This window comes from Myiozetetes cayanensis, unplaced genomic scaffold (genome assembly GCF_022539395.1).
Source record: "Myiozetetes cayanensis isolate MyiCay16 unplaced genomic scaffold, myiCay2020 scf1, whole genome shotgun sequence".
Taxonomy (NCBI): Eukaryota; Metazoa; Chordata; class Aves; order Passeriformes; family Tyrannidae; genus Myiozetetes; species Myiozetetes cayanensis.
The window spans coordinates 142,575,596-142,597,423 of NW_026086604.1; the positions used below are offsets into that span (position 1 = coordinate 142,575,596).

At 36.9% G+C, this 21,828-nt stretch overlaps 1 protein-coding gene across 1 annotated transcript in view; it reads right to left on the bottom strand.

Annotated features, from left to right (window-relative positions):
• UBE3C (ubiquitin protein ligase E3C) overlaps positions 1-21,828 on the bottom strand; it is a 72,042-nt gene that overhangs the window by 13,294 nt on the left and 36,920 nt on the right. Inside the window, exons 16-19 of the mRNA XM_050322636.1 lie at positions 19,632-19,729; positions 16,332-16,464; positions 14,889-15,136; positions 2,801-3,013 (exon numbers count right to left, since the gene is read on the bottom strand). Of these exons, the coding sequence (XP_050178593.1) occupies positions 2,801-3,013; positions 14,889-15,136; positions 16,332-16,464; positions 19,632-19,729 (692 nt within the window). The remainder of the gene's footprint in view (positions 1-2,800; positions 3,014-14,888; positions 15,137-16,331; positions 16,465-19,631; positions 19,730-21,828) is intronic.

Sequence of the window (21,828 nt, forward strand, 5' to 3'; positions counted from 1 at the left end):
CCTTTGGAGACTTTTTTACTGGCCACCATTTTATGGAGGAGACCCAGCAGTTGAAATGTAGGCTGGTATCACTGCATTAGATAGTTCTTTATCAAAAGCTAAAGCTATTTGGGGTTGGAAGATAAGGTTGATGGCATAACTCCCCTAATTAGCAGGTCTAATGTGCAAATTATTAAGTACCTTTTTCAACTTCTGGTGAATGCACTTTGACAATAGTTTAATGGGATCTAAAAGCACATTACAGGATTGGAATCAATACACTGATAATAGAATTTCTACCTTCTACTACTGACAGAGGCAATAGAGCCCCTTTTGAATGTGTCTTTCATTGCAGATAATGCTTTTGTGCCACAGTTGGTGGATGGACACTGCCATGAGGACAGCTATTTACAATGATAGATTTATGATGCATTTATTGCGCACTAATTTATTAAACACTAAAGTGGTTGTTTAGCTGAAAACTAGAGATAATGTGCATTCAACATAAGGACTGCAAATTAAGCTCTTTTCCTAAAGTGAATTAGCCTTACCTTGGCACAATCAATTAGTATGCAGTGGTTACAACTCAAATAGCAGACAAAATGTATTTACCCGTATGAGGTTTATTAAGCTAATGAAATTAAGTATAAGAAGTAACTTGTTGTACTGAAAGGCAGAAGAAAGTGACAAGAACCAAGGTTCTGCTGAACTACACTAACATGCAGTGCCATAAAAAGATGGTTATATTCATGGGTACAGTGTTCTCTCTCCAAGTATAAACACAGCAAACCGGTATCAGAATATTTATATTAACTTACATTTCATTTTGTTGCGCCATAACTCACTATTATATTTAATCTTCCTTTTAAAATTATGCCAAACAATTACAAATCAAAAGGCTTGATAATATGCCATCACCCTCAGAGTATTTTAACAAACAAACCGGGCTGTTTGTTTTTAACAAACAAACAAGTGTATTCTTGGCAAGAATGCACTTTTTACAACTTTTTGTTGCAAAAGGTAGATCTGGCAACATCTTTTAATTTGGATCTCCTTTCATGTTATTTCTGAGGTATTTCCCCTTCTATGTCCTTTTACTGAGGTAGGTTCTAACTCATGTGGCTAATTTTTGAGGACATATCAAGTAGACATATTAAGTATGGAAGCCAAAACCTCTCCAGAAAATATGTGCTACTTTTCACTTTTGATGAGATACTAACCTGGACGGGTGTTAGCTGTGACCAACAAAGCTATTATTTTCAGCACAGTTAACCAAATGGCTTTAGAATTTTGACTCTCCCCTCCTCCTTGAAAATCCCAGGTTATACTGGAAACTACCACCTCGTGTGCTTTGCAACCCAGAACACAAACCTGGGTACTGCAGACCTCAGTACCAGTATTAGAGCACAGGGTACAGCAGAGCAGGTGCTTTAAGAATGTGCTTTTAATGGTTTATTTGTTGCACATGTCTTTCTCTCAAGTTTTTGAGTGTTCCTCTAAAGACAAAGCAGGTCAGATGGTTTCATATAAGGAGTGTAATCCACAGGAGAAAAGTAGATATGGCATATGTTTAACGTTGAACATTACTTATATCAGGCAACTGCTGACTCTCCCCTGTAGTATGCTGTAGGAACCCCAAATCTGAGATACTATTGTAAAACTTCATGCAATCCAGGTATTAGGATCTTCCAAAATGACAGAAAATGGATGACAGAAGAGTAAAATGAAATCCAAGCCTGATGCTGTTCAAGCAGAAGTCTTGGCAGCAGAGAATTCAACCTAACAATTTCCAGAACCAGTTCCTGCATCTCAGTGGTGCAGCTGCATCACAGAAGTTCTCAGCCTCCCTAAGCAACAGGCAAACCCCAGAGAACTGCTCACCCCCTTCTAGAGTCTCTGCCTCTTCCTCAAGAGAGGAGGCTCAGTTCATGTGCTGCTGCACATCACAGTGTGGTCAGCTTTACTTTTTTGAGCCACTTATGTACCAGAATCCAGTATAAATACACCGTAAATAGTACACCATTTTAAATCCTCAAAAATGAAAGAGCAAGCATGACAAAAGACTTTACCTAAGGAGGTTAACTGCATTAGCACATAAAGACATGCTATTAAAGCTCTAGTGACATTTATTTCCTACTATGAGTGTAAGTGATCTTTAGCACACACAACAGAGCAAACAAAAGCCATAATCAAATTATTCAGTACAATTGCATTAAAAAAATATCATACTTAGGCACCTAACTGCTTTTTAGAAGCACTGAACACCATTTATTGCCTCTGACTTATCAGGTTTCTCAACACTTTAAAAAAATGGAGAGGTGTAAAAAGAAAAATTAAGGTCAGTCAAACTTCAAGCTCTCTACCTTGAAAATAACAGATAAAGGCGACAATGCTTATCTCACAATGAAGGATCATTTCTATAATTAGTATTTAAAACCATTTTGACAGCTAACTCCAACTCCAAAACCAGGCAGTACTTCTATGGTTTACATATCATCTAACTTTTCCAATCATTTCAAGTGCCACTGAAGAACCAACATAAAATATTTTGCTCAAGAAATTATCTCAGGCAATAGAACTTTATATGTATGACTGCTATAAAATAATCACTGTAGTTTACCACAAGATCTTTAAGTCATCATCAAGTTGTTTTTTTTTCAGTACATGGTTAGTTACTGTCTACTCCAAATCTTGAGTCAGAATCACAGCACCTTTAACAGTTCTTTCCTATCACATTTAAATTAAAATTGAATTAGCAGGGGTAGTAATGATTCACAGTCATAGATGAAATAAAAAAAAAAAAATTGAGAGCCATTCCTACCTGTGCTTCTCCAAGGTCATTATTCACCACAGTGAAGTTCAGTCCAAGTTCTTCCACATCCCCTTCATAGCTCTTGAGAAAAAGCAAATTTTTGTACATTTCTGGATCTAATGAAGCTAAATGATGAATATCAACATCAGCACTTGTCCCTAGTAATTTTGAGAGGAAAAAACTAGCAAATGGCAGCTCCACCAGCATATTTTCATAAAGAGCCTGAAAAAGAAAGCAATTAAAAGCACATTAGATTTTATTGCTGTACATGTAGGAATTCTACTGTCTATTTCTTATTTTTTCTGTAATTCCTTCTTAATGTGGTGCCTGAGCAGGTTCTTCTGGTATGGAAATAGCCCAGATATTGCATGAATTTAAGAATATTCATGCAAAGTTTGAAATGTGTATATTCTTGTGAAACACTAAGGCCCCAAATCTCACAAATTAATTATGTGACGATTTAAAATGTAGAGTCACTGCTTATCTGTCATTAATCTTCTTGTCCAAATCACACAGATTGGCAAGAAAAGCAAAGTTTGCTAAAGGACAATGCAACTGCATCAAGAACGTCTCCTAAAAAAAGTTAACATCTCTACTTCCATCAGCATCATCACAAGCAGTATTCTTCCATTCATATAAATTGCTACATGTAGAACAGTCATCCCCTTAAAAATAACTCTGCAAACCCAGTACATTTTGAACTAATCTAAACTGTTATGCAGATTCCCTGCTGCACATTTTCGGTGAATTCTACTGCTTCAATGGCACAATCAAACCACCCTCATTTCCCAGTCCAGAGCTTACCAGCTACGACTGCATCACACATCTAATCCTTTCTGCACCTGACTCTGCTACACCTGTCAGAAGATTACTGAACTAAAAATGCACCTGACCCAAATATGCAGCACTCATGAAAAATGTATTTTTATTGGTAACTGAAAGTATCCCCAAGAATTTTCCTAAATGCACTGAACTGCAGCAATACCCCTCTCAGTTCAGCATGAGCACACTTTGGTGTAAATGCAAAGCAACTTTGCAGATTTTTCACGAAGTCAGTAACAACTTCTTGACTGGAAGGAAAAAGTACTTATGGCAGCTCTCAAAAGAAGGAGATGGAAACTTCAGAGCTATTCAAAATAAAGGACCATTGCTCTAAAAAAACCAGAATTTTCCCAGAACATGCTCTCTGTCCACAGCCATTCCCATTGTCCAGTCTGTTTGCCACATCAACGTCTCTCCCAAGGACAACCAAATCTTTACAGATCACTGCAACCACTGACAGGCTGATCAGAAAAGGCATCCCCACCGTAACATCATTGTTTGTTCCCTTTTAACTCTCCAAGAGCAGCATTTTGGCATTACTTAATTCCTCCATAATCTGCTGCAAACTCAGAAAACGAAGCACAAAGAGGGGGGAAAAAAAAAAAAAAGGAAAAAAAAGAAGAATAAATGTAGCTCTAATCACTCAATGATATTCCAACAAAGACGTTAAGAAAAATATACACCATTCCTTAAACTTCTGAAAGAACATTTCTATGAGGTGAGTTAGACCTTGCAAAAGAATTGAGAATAACGAGTTCAAAGCCAAAGGGTGCATTATATTTAGAGCCATATGATTTATTCAAGGTGTAGAAGTCGAAATCCTCATTTGTATAGTTGACTTTAAAAGCAAACTAGAGGGATAAATCATTAATTTGCAATGTATAAGGTCAGTGTTTGCTGTTCCTGCATTAGTAACAATAAAGCTATTGTAATTCCTAAAATATATCAAAGCTACCCGAATTTAAAATGGAATTCCATCTATGACTCATAAAATGTAAATGCAGAGGTGTAATTTTTTACACAAGGCAGGTTTAAGCCTTTAGAGCATTTAATATACAAGGACTAATAAATGATAGCACTAAAAACTATGATCACATCAGCTAAATGGATTATAAATTAAATTTCCATAATGTATGCAACTGAAATACAAATGTAGACATAAATCAAGGTATTTTCTAAACACAGGTTAATTACACAAATTCAAAACCTGTCTATTTTTTATGCAAAACAATCCACTTAGCATTTTTCAAACTGGTCTTAAGTCTTCACCACTTGCAACACTTGATCCTAGAAGCCTATCAATAATTCCTTGTCAGGAAAAGCAGCAATAGGTATATTGAAGAAACTTGTATGTTATTTTTCAAGTGTCTGTCTTTTATGAGTGTTTATTGCTAGAAATTGTGCCAAAATGATTTGAAATAAAAAGGATTAATTATGGTAGAAGCTTTTTAATATAAGTGAGTGCAGCTGCAATGCAATTAATGCAAATTGTGACGCTATCAGGAAAATAAATGTGAACAACATCACTGGCTATTTCTGTTTGCTGCCAAATAACTTCAGTAATTTACTACATTAAGAATCAATAAAAAAATAATGCATTTCAAATGCATCACTATTAATCTTCAGGTAGTTCCAAAGTGAACATTTATAACTTCATCTAAAAACTATATAAAGTATTTTTAAATAAACTAAATTGTGCAGCTTGAGAATAACTTTAATTACTCCTTCTCTTAGCTAAGTGATTGCAATATTCAAAACAAAGTATTTTTGGAAAGAAGACAAACAGTAGTGTTTTAATTAGTTTGAAAGTCAAGCTGTCCTAACAAAGTTTAATAAAAAATGCACTAAAAGTCTGGTAAATAAGTCATGATAAACTTTGGGTTTCCAATTTACCTTCAAAGAGGTAAATTCCACAATTACAGCTCCAGCAGTGTGCACAGATGCTAAGAAATGCTACGTACAGCATGACTAAATAAACTGAAACTTTGTTTTTCAGATCCCACCTAACTTTCCTGTTTCTCAGTCAGCATAAATTGATCAAACTACCTCTTGTTGCCGAAAGATGCGATTCCACCCATGCCTGCCAGAGCAATGAAAAAAATCAGCTTTTGCTGATTCACCAGGGTGGGGTGGCTGTTAATGGACACACATGGGACACCGAAGTTGAGCTTGCTTTCAAATCCAAGTCAGATCCAACTCACAGCCATGGCTGAAACTGGGCAGGAACAGCAAGACCGTTGCTCACCATGAGCACAAACCTAGAGCAGCCAGTTGCTCATGGAAGTCCACCCTGATGGGTATTTTTCTTACTGAAGGTAATCCAATGGCCCACAGGGAGACTTCATTCCTTCCTTCTTTTCCCTTACTGAACTGCCTTGGGGAGCTCTAAGTTACTCTATTCTAAGCTTAGGGGTTTTTGCCTGTTGAACTCCCTGAACTGGCTCTCTGCAACATCAACATAAAGGAGGCAGGAGCCCAGCACCAGTGACAGGCCAGGGAACGGTGACCACCACAGAGGTAACCAACCAGCTCTTGATTAATTAGCTGCAATATGAAGCTGCATCTTTAGAATATACTGATATATGTACTTTAATACAATATAAGCTCATGCTCTCCCCATAGAAGTTGTTCTCTTTTTTCCTCCCACAGCCAATGAGCAACAACACTAGTGGAAGCAACTGGCTTGCTCTTTGAGAGAGATGTATTCTTCTGTTTGCCTAATCAGAACTTCCTGTTCATACACTGCTTCAAGAGATCAAAGCCAGCAAACTTAACCAATTTACACTTTAAAACTAATCTCTTCTCAAACTGCAAGTACTCTCACCCTTTGGCAAGGTTCCTTTAACTCTTATGGTCATCACTGATGGGACTGATGCTGTTCTACGACGGATTCTGAGAGTTCACGTTCCAGCTTTCCTCTCTGATGACTTCGTTGTCTCTATCCTGAAGTCCCATAAATTGCAATTGACTCATATAAGGTAAAAATCAAGATAGGAAGTCATGAAAGGAGCAACTGGTGGTCAAATCTGGCATTAGATTTCTAATTTCTAATGTTTAGATGTGGGGTCAACACATACACCTTGACAGAGCCTACAGAGAATTCTGCCTCCCTGAAAGGCTGGGATATTAACATTCCAGCTGGACAGAAGTGTCACACTTCCAGAAGCTAAAAGGCTATGCCTGCTGAAAATGCCAACCTGGCTTCCCCATCACTATTTCAAACTCCTGTAGGTTAGGGATGCTCTTTAAGCAAAGTTATGACACCTCTAGAAAACTAATAAAATAACTTAAAAGATTCTGAAACAACAAAACAAAACAAAAAAAAACCTGGTTTTAGGTAACAAACTATTTTTAGTACTCCCCACCCCTGTGTTCTCCCAGTTATGTCAACCCTTTTTTATTTTCTTAAGATATGGTTAAAGTAAGTTTTTTTCTGGTTAGAAAGCCAAGAGTAATTATTTCATTACAGAAAAAGCAGTACTTAGTAAAATAAACTTCATACACCTCTCTCCCCCTTTGTGTGTGAATGCCTGCAGAAGACACCAGAATATTAAAAATAAGTCAAATAACAGAAAGCCTACTGTGGTTAAAAGGTTTTCACACAGAGTCTGAAGCCTACTAATCCTCTTCTAAATAATCTTGGCTACCCAGGACTACAGTATAGTGGGACTGTAACTGATTGCAGCATGGACTGGCTACAAAAGCCCTTACCCAGTTCAGTGACAGATCATAACGTGGGCATCTACACTGATGAAAAATATGATGTTCAGATACTTATCAATATACTGAATGCATTCATTAAACATCTGTGATGTGGAGGAACAAGGAATGGTTCTTCAAGGCAAGCACCTTTCAGAATACAGGTATGCCATCAGCTATAATATTTTATGGAATGAGGATCTGGGCTGGAAGGACAGCTGTATCCAGCAGAAGAAAGTGCCAGTTCTCTGGTCAAGGAGGACTTATTTTAACATAATAAGAATAATGCCTGACTGGGACTATACCATGATAATATTTAAGTACATGGTCACACAAGGTTCAGGTATGACCCCAAGATTTAGGAAATGGCTCTTCAGAACAAAAAGACTTCATGCCACGTTTTGAATTTGGACAAAATTTAAGCTACTCCAGTCATTTCAGCCAGAAGAGGTTACACAAGCATCACAACATGCTGAATAAGGCTCAAATTGTGTAAACAAACTGACAGCTGAACTAGCTAAACCTCCCTCCCTGTGAGGCAGCTTCAGTGCCTTTACTTTCAGGTCTACAATTAATTCTCTCACTTATTATTTCAACTAAAATATTGCTTAAGAAAAATAATCAGTCATTGCTCCTACTTTCCATTAATCCTTTCCAACCCAGAACTGTATTTTTCAACATAAACAATGCTAAAGTCATATGCCTTGAAAGATGCATGGCTTTTGGGCTGAGGCAGTAAAAGACTGAGCTTAAATTCAGTTATTTCCATAATCAGCCCCCAAGACCATAACCTCTTCTATTTCAGTAATTTTAAACACTTACTATTAAATAATACTTAGCACTTACAGAGTGCAATAGATCTTCAAAGCTGTACAGAACCATTATTAAAAACGACTGAAAAATAGCAAAACCATTAGAACTTCCTTCTACCTTATTATTTATATCCTGGAAATATCACACTCACAAAGCCTTAAGGGACAGCAAAGCCTTTTCAACCCTAATGAAAAAGATACAACTAAAAATTTAAGTTACATTAAAATTAACATGTAGTCATATTTTTGAAGCATTTTTAAAGCTTGTATTTAGAAATTTACAGATAAAATAATTTCTTACAAATATGCTTTATAATGTGCTTTGAACAGAGAAAAACCAAAATTATATTGTTCCTAACGCCAATATGGTAAAATAAAACCAATTCTCCCAGGTGTGTGTCACAATGCAATGTTTGGGAACTTTAAGTCACTGTATCCGAGTCTCTGAGCTCTGCAGTAGTAGACATTAAAATGTGTATGTATCACCATAGTAACAGAAAATCTGGTAAATTATCTTCCCTATATGACTGTGAAAATTCATAGCTCACTTTTTGTTCAAATACTGGATGCCTTTTCTGACCTTTAAAAAAGCAGGAGTCCAAAGCTCCAGAGAGATGCCTGTAATTTGGCTTCTGAGAGCTTTATTCACAGTCCTTGCAGCAGCGCGAATATCGTCAGATTTCAAAATAATTTTTAAAGAAAAGACCAAAGCCTTTATTAAATTGGTTTTACTTCAGATTCCCCACTCACTGGGAATTTGAAGGTCAGCAAGTACAAGATCATAGAAGTTCCAGGCAGCAAGACTAAGGTGGGAAGGACCTGCTGTCAAATCTGCTGCAGTGGGTGCAAATCCCTGGGAGGGATGGCAGGTGTGTGACAAGCACAGAACAAACTCCTAAATGACCCTTGAACACACTTACAGAAAAATGTAAGGATCCATTTCCAAAGGCTCCACTGGAACATATCAAGTGTAATGACCGTGAGTTAATTTTTAATTTAAAAATAGAAAGTCACGTTAGTAATTTTATTCTAAGAATTTAGGACATATATAATGACAATAATGTTCATTACCTAAAGAGTGCTTCGGAAATGCCAGCATTTGCTGAAAACCACCATTTCATCAGCTTGATACTCTCCTTCTGTTTTAATAAGAACAGTTATCTCTGCAACTTATGCCATATAAATGATATAAATTGCTATCAATGTCATTTGGGGGGTTTTGAGGGATGGGAGAGGGAAGGACTATAGATACCTGTGGATGCTCTGGGGAACTGATAGTTATCATTCATTACTGAAGTTCCAGTAAAAGCTTAATAGATTTTCCTTGCCTCAAATTTAAACGTAATTTAGGAAGAACTGAAGATAAAAAGAAAACATCTCCTCCTTATTTAATTTTCTGAAATACTGAAACACTTACTACTCTAACTAACCTCTGGATATGCTTTTAAGATAAATCTGTATTTTAATAGCAGTGAAACTAGTCATTTTTAAAGACAGTTCAAACAGAATTAAGAATTTCAGTAAATATTCCAAACCTAATTGATTGAAATGGATGTAGGTGTTCCCAAGTGTGAAAAAAGATCAGGATACCATTACCACACACTCTAACTGTTTATTTATTCCCTGTCTAGGAACCTGATTTAGAGGCAATAAAATGCAATCAGTACACAAACCAGAAGCAGGAATCATCTACTAATGGAACTTTTAATTGAGGAGTGACCACTGACATGAGGTAATTCTTTCCATGCAGAACTCCTTGCAGAGACCTCTATGCACTTTATCACAGTAAACAATCACTAACATATGCATTAAAGAAAATTTAAATACATTATGACCCAATAAATATCACAATCCATCAATACACACTTTTCCTTCCCAAAGATTTAGAGTTAAAATACCACATTTCAGTAGTCTTTTAGCGCTAGACATATATTTACAAGGTTAGTACTAACACAGCTATTTGTAATCAAAAGATAATTGGTTATGTTAAATGCACCAGTACACAAAGGAATTGTCAAGCCGAGTAACTGTGTCAGAAAACAGATTCAGATTAGTTTCCATCTGCATTCATAAATCACGAAGTAACTTCCCTGAGGTATCAGTTTTGCTCTCCTACGATTGTGTTTCTGCACACAGTGTATAACTGAAGGACTGGGTCACTTCACATGGCAAATTCCTGCTTTGATTCCATTTCAGATGATTCAGGATTTTCCCAGACAAATGATCATCAGCTAACTTGCTTTTAAGCAAAATGCTGAGTCTATGAAATCACGTGCAGGGTAACTGAAATTAATAAAACAAAGAGTTTATACCAATTACCTCCTCTTTGCATCAGAATCCCCAATTTCACACCTTCCTTTCAAGGTACTGGTAGTATCAATTGTGGCTGCAGCACAAATCAATTAAGTGTGTACTGATCTAAGCCAAGCCAAAGTGGATCTAATTAAGTGGACAGTAAGAAAAGGGAAAGAAACTAAAAATCATAAGAAAAAAAAAACATCCTTCAACAGTCAGAGAAGAAGCAGCAGTGTAATCAATGCTCGATGCACCATCCTATCAAATATTCAAGTACACAAAACCCAGTGCTCACTGTACAGTTTTCTTGCTTTTTCTCTCTGTGAGTATTTGGCACAGAAAGGGCACTTAAATATGTTGTCAGAAACATCCTGAAAGTTTTAACTGCATATCTGCATCCTACTGATATTTTAAGAGTTTAGGATCTGACTCCCACTGACTCAATCCATCTTAGATAAGGCCCAAGAATGATTAAGAACTACTTTTGTTTTTAAGGAAAATGAGTTCTATAGACACTGCTAATCTTAGAATTGTACCTCCCAAACAGGCATAATATCTTGCACCACAAACAAGCTCTATTTAAAGTTACAAATAGGAGCCATAAGGCATGCTCTCTAAGACACAGAAAAATAATCTAATCAATAATTACATCTACTTCTAGGGTAATAAAATCTGTATGTGATCTACTATTACTCTTCTAAAGTTTAATTTTACCAAAGGACCTATTTTATAACTAATTTTTTCAATTACATGTGCTTAATAACATTTAGATATGGGCACAGAACAGTCTGTTGTATCTTAAATCAGTATAGTAACCTATAAAAAAGTCACATGAAAATAAGCAAGTTAGACCTTCATCAATATAATATCCACCAGGCCATGGTAATTACTGACCTCCTATATACCATTAAATATTAATGATCAAAGACTAAACCTAGATTGTCTAATCTATCCATCATCAAAATAATGCTAAAACTCAAAATAAACACATCACTTTTTCTCAGTCTTTACTGTTTCTTCTATGAACATTCTTTATTTGGGTCTACAAAGGAAGGACTCAGTTCAAAACAACTCAAAAGACATTTGTTCTCCACAGTGCTTTCCCAACTGTTTAAGACAAAAGCTGGGGTTTGGCAAAACAAATTTAAATTTTTTCAGAAAACCTTAGTGTCCTCCCAGGACTGCAGGTTCTATTGCTTAGAAAAGAGGATTTAGGACTGTATTTCAAAAAACAGATGTTCTTCAGCAACATGAACACGTGACTCACACGTGCTGTTCAATATGCTGGAATCAGAGAAGTGGAGATGGTAGAATTCAGTATAACCAAAGATGCTGAGTGCATTAAACAAAAACCTCTAGTGTCAGAAAAAGTCGCTCTGTTTAAGATGCAAAGACAGTCACTGCAAAACAAAATAAATGCAAGAACTAGCAGGTTTATGTCAAAAAGGAAGAAGAGGAAACCATAAAAATTATCATACTAATCTTTGAATTTCCTGCCATATTCTTCAACTAATGCTGATACTTCAAGAAATTGAAGCAAATTATCTTAAGAATTAGCTGCTTGATGTCAAAGAATTCCAAGCACAAAAAATGTCCTTTTCCACAACATCTGTCACAGTAGCATCGTTGAATAAATGCAAATGTATACTGAAAATGAGGAAAGATAATACAGTATATACAACACTGAGTTTAGGTCTAAATGTGGTGAAGTTCAGATGTTAACTCTCTGTCACTGTTTTACCAACCACTCTTTCTGTGTTTGCAGTAGACCACTCAAGAATCAGTACGGAGAAAATCCTCATTTAATATTCCCAGGTGCTGCTTCCAAATTTCCTTGCTCTGGTTGTATTGCTTGAAATTTTGGCAGCCTGTCAAAATAGCAACTTTTGTTGTTCTCCTGAGCCAAGCCCACTACACTGCCAAACCTGCAGCAGCAAAGTCTGCACACGGAAAGATTTTTAGAGCTGCCAGAAGAACTACTGCACGTGCAAAGGAAGTTAAACCAAATCAGGTGCTGCCCCACAGCCCAAAACTACCTAGGAACAGAGGAAACTTCCAGACCATCCATTCTTCTGGGAGACCACACGGGACAACAAGACTTTACTTGCCAGGGAGGACAAGAGAGAGAATCTGGGGCTAGAACTCCTCTGCCTGAGTGTTCCTGATAGCCCAGGACACCTTCAGCTCTCAAGCAAAGCCTGGACTCTGGGGGTCACTGCTGTGCTTCCAGTGGGCAACAGTGAGAGGTTCAAGTTCCCAACCCCTCCAGTGGTGGGAGACTGTTACCAGGAGGGTGCACGGTAAGCTGAGCTTTTACTTTTAAGGAAGAGAAAGGAAAATGCTTAAAAGGCACCAATGCTAAGATAATATTTACATTTCAGAGTAAAGTCACTGAAAGTTGAGAAAGGTAAACTTTGGAAGTGTTTGAGTAGCTGTTGTTTAAGCAAACTCATTTCTGCTTTTTTTTTTTTTAAGAATGATTTCAGACAACCTGTGCAATCACACAGTCACATGGTATAACTTCTGCAAGACCTCAGTCAGTGACTATAGAAGTTTCATGAACGAGCCATGCAGTTTATACACAGATTTTAACTCCTCCACTAACTACAAAAATACATCCCAAGTGGTCAATAGTTTATGTAGGGTTAAAATAATTTACCTTTTTTTGATACGCTATCTTTAAAGGTAAGTTTTAAATTTTCAGATGTTTCTACTTCTGAACTGACTAATTAACACAGAAGATGCCAAGCTGTTAGAAACTTCCTGATAAGAAGAAAAACTGAATTGGGTGTAACTCTATGGTACTGAAAGTTAAATGCATTTGGATGTTAGTATGAAATTGTTACCTAGAGACAGATAACTTCTACAAATTATTATATTTTAATGTATTTGTTTTCTGATAACATTGAAGCTTCTTAGGTGAGAGTTTGTGGTGGCAGCACTCTTTACATACTGGTTTCCACAAATAAGAAATTGCTGTGGATGCCTGATTGCTTCCTTTGCATTATATCCATTTTGTTTACAAAGGGGCTTTTAATAACCCGCTATTGGTCTCAAATAACTCTGTGCAAAGTATAAAATGGACACATTTTTGAAAACGGATGAGTGAGTATTCAATAACCTAACCAAGATCACAATACTGCCACGGTTTTGAATAGTATGGTCGTGCCTTATCTTTCTGTTTAATTCATCAGGTCTCTAAATACACTACTGAAAAGGTGTCTGTGCACCTGGGCAGGGGTAATTATTAAGTAACACTGTCAGTTATTACCTTATCTAAACACACTGCAAAATCAAATACAATTTATGCTTTCAAAATGTTAAATAACAGATCCCTGGATTTTAAAAAGATAAAAGTAAAACTATACTTGTAGCATTTTGTGAGATAAAACACATTTTGAAACTTCTGTCTCTATATGAATATTTGAAATTCAATTACAGAAGGTAATGTGTTGTTTTGACAGAGGAAACTGAAGATTCAAAATTACAATTTTTTTTTTAATATTGTTTCAAGCCTTGCCTATCAGTTGATCCCTGTCCCATTCATAGATATACATGAAATATTTTTGTGGTGAAGTAACTTCCTTACAATACCACAGTATTTGCTTCCCCACTCCAAAAATCTATACATGCAGAAAGAACATAAAGACTTGGATATGTAACACTGGTCATAATTACAAACTACTGTATTAGTACTGAATCCATCTGTCATTCAGAGTGGGAACATCATTCAAAGACTATTTCATTAAAATGGGTGATCTGAAATTTCCATTCTTTGGGAAGTTTGGATATGGCAGTGGCCAGGATGCATGTTTGTAATGGTTTCTCACTTTTTTCCTTCCCCCTTTCATTTTTCATCTATCTCAACAAGTGTCTATCAGCCTTTGAACATTCACATCACCAAAATATCAAGCACTAAAACTCAAGAAATATGCAAAATGTACCAAACCCCACACACATTATGTTAAAATTAATTTGCATGTGGCTTTTAAGTATGGCAAATGCTGATGGCAGATTTTAAATGCTAGTAAGAATTCTACACCTTATAAAATTAGAAACTGTTTAAAATATTAATTTCATATATTCCAAATTATGAAAATGTAACAGCAGTGATAATCCAAAAAGGCCCAGGTTAAAAATCAGCATAAGCATAGCAGATCTGCTGGCTTCAACCAACTTAACTTTAATCAAGAGGATACACACAGAAGCAAACATATGCACACTTTGCTCAACTGGCAGTCAGGATATGGCAAACCCTCTGTACTCCTCAAGCATGTAACTCATTAAAATGAACAGAAATTCAGATGATATGTAGAAATAATGTTGAGACACAACCTCTCAAAGTTATTTTTCCTCAAGTCAAGGGAAATCATTATTTTTTTCCCATCTACCCCAACCCAAATAGGAAAAACCATTACTGAATAATTTCAGTACTGCTGTAGCTTTATATTACACACCACTGTTTTTACCTTTCCAAGCATTCTTCCAAGAAAGTAGTAATGTCGGGCATATGAGTCTCCAACGAGCATCTGTGCGGCAGGATTAGGGTAAAGAAGTCCCTCATTGGTGGTCTTAAAAAATCCCTGGTTAGGGTTAAATCCTGATTTGAGTAGTTCATTCAGGAATTCTCTGAAAATCCCACCACCATCAATGCCAGCTTCATCAAGACCATGGGCATTCAGTAAATGAACACGAATGCGCTTTTTTAGGTCAGGTTCTGCAGAGAAAGGAGAGAGACAAACTCAAATGCAACTATCTGCTTCAATTTGGATAAAAAACACATGTAACTACACACAAAAACTTATCTAATGTTATATTAAAAACTGAACTAGTAAATAGTAGCATAAGTTCGTTACTGGCTTGAATTTTGGAATATCCAGTTTGTGAGACTCATTTTGTAGACAAGGTCTTGCTTTAAGTGTCATTGAAAGAAGTGGAAAGACACTAGATAGAGGAAGAAAAAAAAAATCCCACAAAATACCTTAAAAAAGGCCCAAGAATAATCTGAAAATTCTATTTAAGTAACATATTGTCAGTGTAAGATGGCCTGAAGGAGCCATCAATAAGCACTGCATTCCCACTGATTCTAAACAGCCCTGGCTCTGTGTGAGTACATATGGGATAGCACTGTATATATAGGATCACGGAATTGTTAAGGTCAGAAAAGACCTTTAAGATCATCAAGTCCAACCATCAACCTACCATCACCAACCACCATGACTGCCATTAAACCATGTCCTTAATTGCCATATCCACACTTTTTTTGAGTACTTCCAGAGATGGTGACTCCACTGCTTCCCAGGGCAGGCTGTTCCAATCCTTACCCCCCCTTCTGTGGTGACCTTTCCTAATATCCCATCTAAATATCCCCTGGCATAACTTGAGGCCATTTCCTCTTGTCCTATCACTTCTTCCCTGGGAGAAGAGACAGATCCCCACCTGGCTACAACAGGTCAGGAGTCAGGGAGCTGTAGAGAGTGATATTCTCCCCCCTGAGCCTCCTGTTCTCCAGACTAAACATCTCAGCTCCCTCAGCCACTCCTCCTCAGACTTGTGCTCCAGACCCCTCACCAGCTCTGTTGTACCTCACAAATCCCGTTCAGTCCATATGTATTTGCTGTCAAAGATCACCAAAGCAGATAATATCTAATGAACTACACAGATAAATATACAAAGTACAGGTATTTGGACAAGTATATGGGAAGAAAAGCCCCATAAAAGTAGGTTGGGAAAAGAATGAGACCACAATAATCAGAAATTACTTATGTAAAAATCAGGAAATGTAGCTTTTTAAGAACTTACCTCAGAGCTGATACACCTGTAACATACTAATCAAGTAAACAAATGTGTAACTACATGGCAAGAACAGTTATGATGTTATAAACAAGCTGATAACTTAATTGTAAACTCACCATTCTCAGGAGAAAGTTTATCATAAGCATCTTCATAAATATAATTTCTTCTGATGGTGACATTAATTCCATCCAAAAATGGCCCATCTCCTTGAACTTCTTGTTTATCAGCATAGATTAGTCTTTGAAAAATCTGTTGAAATGGGTGAAAAGAGCAATCATGTCATTGTGCAGATGGAAATGTTCAATGAGAGATGGTTATTCACAACTGTTACTGTCCTTTGAGCTGCTTCTGGCACTCACTTTCAAGTGATTTGTCTTCTCTCTCACTGAGCTGCAGAAACTTAATACAGAGCAATGACCAAGGGGAGGGAAAACGAGAGGACAGATATGCAAAAAACTTCTTTGTGCTAAGATATCATCCTCGGTTCTTTTTACATAAAGAGGTACATCTACAGACATTGTGCCAGTGATTCCAGTTTTCTCTCCCTAACTTTCAGAGTTCTGAAATGTAAAGTAATCAAAAATAAAGGGAAAAAGTCACATGAGTATTTTGCACACACAGAGTTTATCCTAAGTATTAGTAAATAATTTTTTGTTGCCATTTGCAATGCTTAGGAACGTGAACAAATAATTAAAAGCAAAATCATGGCTAGCACTGCCACATTAAAAAAAGAACCAGAACATCAGACCAACTAAAAAAAATTATGCCAAGTGAAACACAAATTGAATTTCACGTTGTCCCTCTTCCAGTCTTCACAACAGGAACCTGTTTACCTGAAGAGTAGCTGTAGCTGACTGTGCTTCCATGCCAAGATGTAGCACAGGAGGGGGTTATCTAACCTATAATAATATTTCCTCCATTCAGGGAGGGTATGTTTACTGTATTCTCTCTTAGCACCACTAGTATATTTACCAAGGGATGTAATCTCCCAACATCTCAGACTGCTTTTTAATTAAGAAAATTAGGTAAGAGTCTGCAGGGATTTTTAAAACCAAGAGGAAATCTGACCACAGCAGACAAAACTAGAGTAAGGTTTCAAATCTACTGTTTCTCTGGGCAACTGCTGTTGGTGGAGAAGATGCTCTCCAAACAAGAATATTATACTATAGACAGAGCCAGATTCTTCCCTAAGGTACCCAGGAGGAAGACAGGAGAAAAGAGTCCTAAGCTGCAGAAAGAGAAACAATGAATGGATGTAAAGAAAAAAGTTCATAGTAAGAGTGATTAAGTATTGGAAGAGGTTACATGAGAGTCTGTGAAATTTCCATCTTTGGAAAGAGTCAAAACTCATCTGAACAAGTCCTTGCACAGCCTGATCCAACTCTGAAGTTACTCCTCTACGAGGAAGGATGTGGGCCAGAGCACCTCCAGAGGTTCCTTCTGACCTAAATTTGTCTAGTTTTACAACATCAACACATAGCCAGAGGTACCTTCTTTTTATGTACAGGACATGAGAATATGCTCATCACCGCTCTCCTTCCTGAAGCATGACTAGATACAGTTTATTGTTACCCAACTCTAGATGGAAAGAATCCCTTGGAGGTTTATCTCAAAGTAAAACTCTTCTTGGTACTGAGTCTGACTTCCTACATAACCCAGGGTTCATGCAGATGTTAGTTCTGAAAATAAGAACCTTACGTATAACTGAAACATTTACAGTGATTTTTCATTTACAGTAAAAAGTAAGCAATGCTGCCTGAAGCACACAACACAGGAAGGAACATCACCACGGGCAAGCTGACCAAAGTACGGCTTAAGTGGGTGAGAACCAAGGCACTTGATACAAATAGGATTCATTACCTCCCACGGGCAAATATCAGATTGAAAGGCACAATCCCAATGTGCCTTTAGGCTAAAAAGGGTAACATTCCCTGGGGCCAGAAGGCTGAAGAGCCCACCATGAAACTGGACTCTGTAATTGCTTGTAGGAGTTATCTCTTATCTGGTAATTCAAGGTCAAAATCTCATGAAGAAGTCAGAAATTGAAAGGACATACAGAACGCTCCCCACACACAAACAGCACTGAGCTGTATTACCACAGTAAATTACAGAGTAATAAATGACAAAAAGAAAAAGAAAGCTTATTATGGTCTTGTGTGGTGTCTTTTCCCTTACTGCAAGTAGCTTTACAGAGGCAGTGGGAGACTCCAAAGGAATGCTGACTCCTACTACGACACAAAAAGGACCATCCATACTCTGTCCACAATGCAGTGTAAGAGGATCCCCTCTCTGAACTGTAAAAGTTCAGTCTACAGCTTTATCCCTCTCTCCAAGCTCTGATGCAATGGTTATTTCAGGTTTTGTGATAAAACCACACAAGGTTTTTTATGAATTCCAGTTGCACCAAACAAGGTTTTATGAATTCCAGAAACAACATATGTGCATCTCAACATAGCTTTGAGACATTCAGAGGCTGCAGACAATGACTAAGTCATGGCATAGAGATACCTGCTTGAGGTCACTTCCAATTTTTTCCCTGTAATCCTAGTGTAAAACTGCCAGATAGTATCAAGATGTTTGTTGTTTCATAGAAACTGTTTCATAGAAACCTGGAAAAATCACTCATTTTCTACCAAAGTTGTCACTGTCTTTTCTGAAAAATACAGACTGGCTTTCTCTATGGAATTATTCCTCATTCCCTTGATGGTGTCTTGAAACTCAATGTTTCCAAGACAATTCAGGGAGCAATTTTTAAACAATTTATAGTGTTGAGAAACCCACTTAAAAAAAATGTGCACAACAGAGTAAAAGCTTTAAAAATATTTATGATGCTACGTGAAATACATTATATAACTAACAATTACATATATAATATATAAAAAACCATCCAAAAGCAAATCTAATCAACCAAGTACAAGAATCTTGCAAGTTTTAAGCTACATACTCTATTCAATTTCAGCTACTCAGCGATGAATGCAGGAACTTAATTTCTAAGCATTGTTTTTCCCGAATGAACATCCATTATCTCATTCTGAGCAAACCCACCCATCGCTCAAAAGCCTCCAGTTGTGACCTTGCCATCTGTTCCTTACAGACACACAACTGGTCAGTGCTCTGCTACCACAAGAGGGTGCAATCATGTAGATCAGTCACTGAACTGAAAGTGCAAACTGCTCCCGTGTACCTCGCAATGCATGTTTCTAATTCTAATGTAATTATTATCATGGGCAATGTAACTCGTAAAATAAAAGTTATTAAATGTTCAGTTGCTACGAGCACTGAAGAAAAACAGTACAGACTGCCATATCCCTCTGCAGGGAACTGATCCAGTTTCTACTTCACTAAGTGCTGGTTTAACACTTACTCAAAACAAAAAGCTAAAAACCAAATTGCATATTAAATTAGAAATTAGGTACCTTTACTCTTTCTTCAAAAGGAACTACAAAAGGTAGCTCTGTCAGAATTGCAAGTTGTCGTTCTTCAGATACAGAAAGAGGTGCTGGTTCCAAACCCACTTAAAACAGAAATAATAATTTTAAAAATTTTGGAAAGAACATTTTTTAAACAGTTTATTTTTTATCAAGTGACTTAATCTACTTTGTATAAAAATACATACATTAAAATAGTTTATTTGCTACTTAGTCACACAAAGCCTTACCTTTCTTTAAATATTAGCTGCTACAGGCCAACTGAAATATAAGTAGTGAAAACACACTGAAAACAAAATGCATATAAAAATAAGTACTTCTGTATCTCTTTTGTTTATTCAGAAAAAAATATCTTCTTATTCCTGACATTTTAGTGTTTGAATTAAGAAAAAATATGTAACAGAAGACAATTAGGAAGTTGTAATGATTTAGGATTTTCATCGCAGGAATAAACAATACTCCCATCCTGATGATCAATACAGTTTAAAGTTATTGTGCTTTCAACTATATCATCTAGATTCAATCAAGTCATTTTAGACAAAAAACCTAAAAATTAAACCAAATCTAACAAAACGAACAGAAAGCATTTACTGCAATGAGTTTTCTCTCCCAACAGCAAGATCACAGTGATCACATTAAATCCCAGTCACAGCAGAAAAAGTGAAAACATAATCAAGAAACTGCAAAATGTACTTAAGAAAAAAATACTACAGAAGAATTCAAGAAGCCACAGCAGAGAGACTCACTCACATGCAGTTCCCAAGCTACTGTGCACCTCCTTTGAACCTTCTTATACTCACAGAGGATGTTTTTAGGAAACAACTCAGCTTTGGGTGATGCAGTGTAGAAATGATAATCCTGTTTTAACTTCATGGGAGGAAACTCAGCTGCTGAGCACATATCTGGCCATGAATTAACTGCAATCAGTACTGCTCACTGATTAGACACTGCGGTTAAAGGTCCACCTAGGCTTCAGTCTACACAGGAAACAACACCCTATGTTGTTTCATTTTCACCCTTCTGAAAAATGACTCCAGAGCGCACACTATTCATGGACCATATTACAAAATAAGTAAATGCTTTGTGTCACTACCCAGTCTGGAAGTTCATAATGACTGTTTCAAGTTTTTTCCTTTGGCTCCTACTGTGGTGACAAGCATCTTCCTGCCCTTCTGCAACTGAGCATCACTTCAATGTTCTCTTGGCTTTTCGTTTTTTTTAACTCCTCAAAGCACTTTAAGGAGTGATATTTCAAGCACCAATTTAATAGGATGTGACTCAAAATATCACTATACTTGATGTATATTCATTTGGGTCAGATTTCAACATTGCAACCTGTTGGAATTTCTGGTAAAATGCTTATCTGTGATTACCCTTAGTTTACTTAGTAAACATTTTTAATTAAAGTCAATGTATGCAGCCTATTAAGCTAACAGTTAAAAGCACTTTAAATAAAAAGTGCATGTACAGCAAAGGTAAACTACTACATGACTTCGACAGTTCAATTATTTCGGTCAATTAGTCAATTTTATCTGCATTTCTCCATCACAGCTTCTTTCTTTAAAGAGAAATATGGGACGGAGTCATCAATACAGAGGGCATTTAGAGCTCACGAGTCTGCCATTTAAGTAAATGAAAAAGCACAAATAAACATGACCATATGTGATTCAGCAGTACTTTCATGCTAATTGGCTTTAACCCATATGGAGTCAAGAGGAATTAAACAAGTCATGTGCACATTGTTACCTGCTTGTTTTCACACATTCATGTTCACTGCACTTTTTTTTTTAGCCTGATTTCATATGAAAATGAGGTTTACATGAACACACTGCATCTTTCTTCACCCTCTTGCCTCCAGCACATCTTTTGAGCTAATCAGCTCAACTTTAACTTTGACAGAGAATGGGAAATTCAAAACCACTAAGCATTGTGAAAATTTTCAACTGGACAGACAAGGGAAATTCCTTTAGTGACCTGAACACAGAAACAGCAAGGAGAGCTCTGTTCAGTGTGTTCAGTGTGTCAGCTTGTCTGACAGCAGCCAGGAAGAATGAGGGCGTGCAGCTGCTCCACTCCAATCACAGCATGTGCATTCCTTATCCACCAACTGCCCAGACCAAGGCAACTAACAAAACTGAGGGAACTGAGGTTATTTTGGGAAGGAAGTCACGGAAGAGAGCTCAGG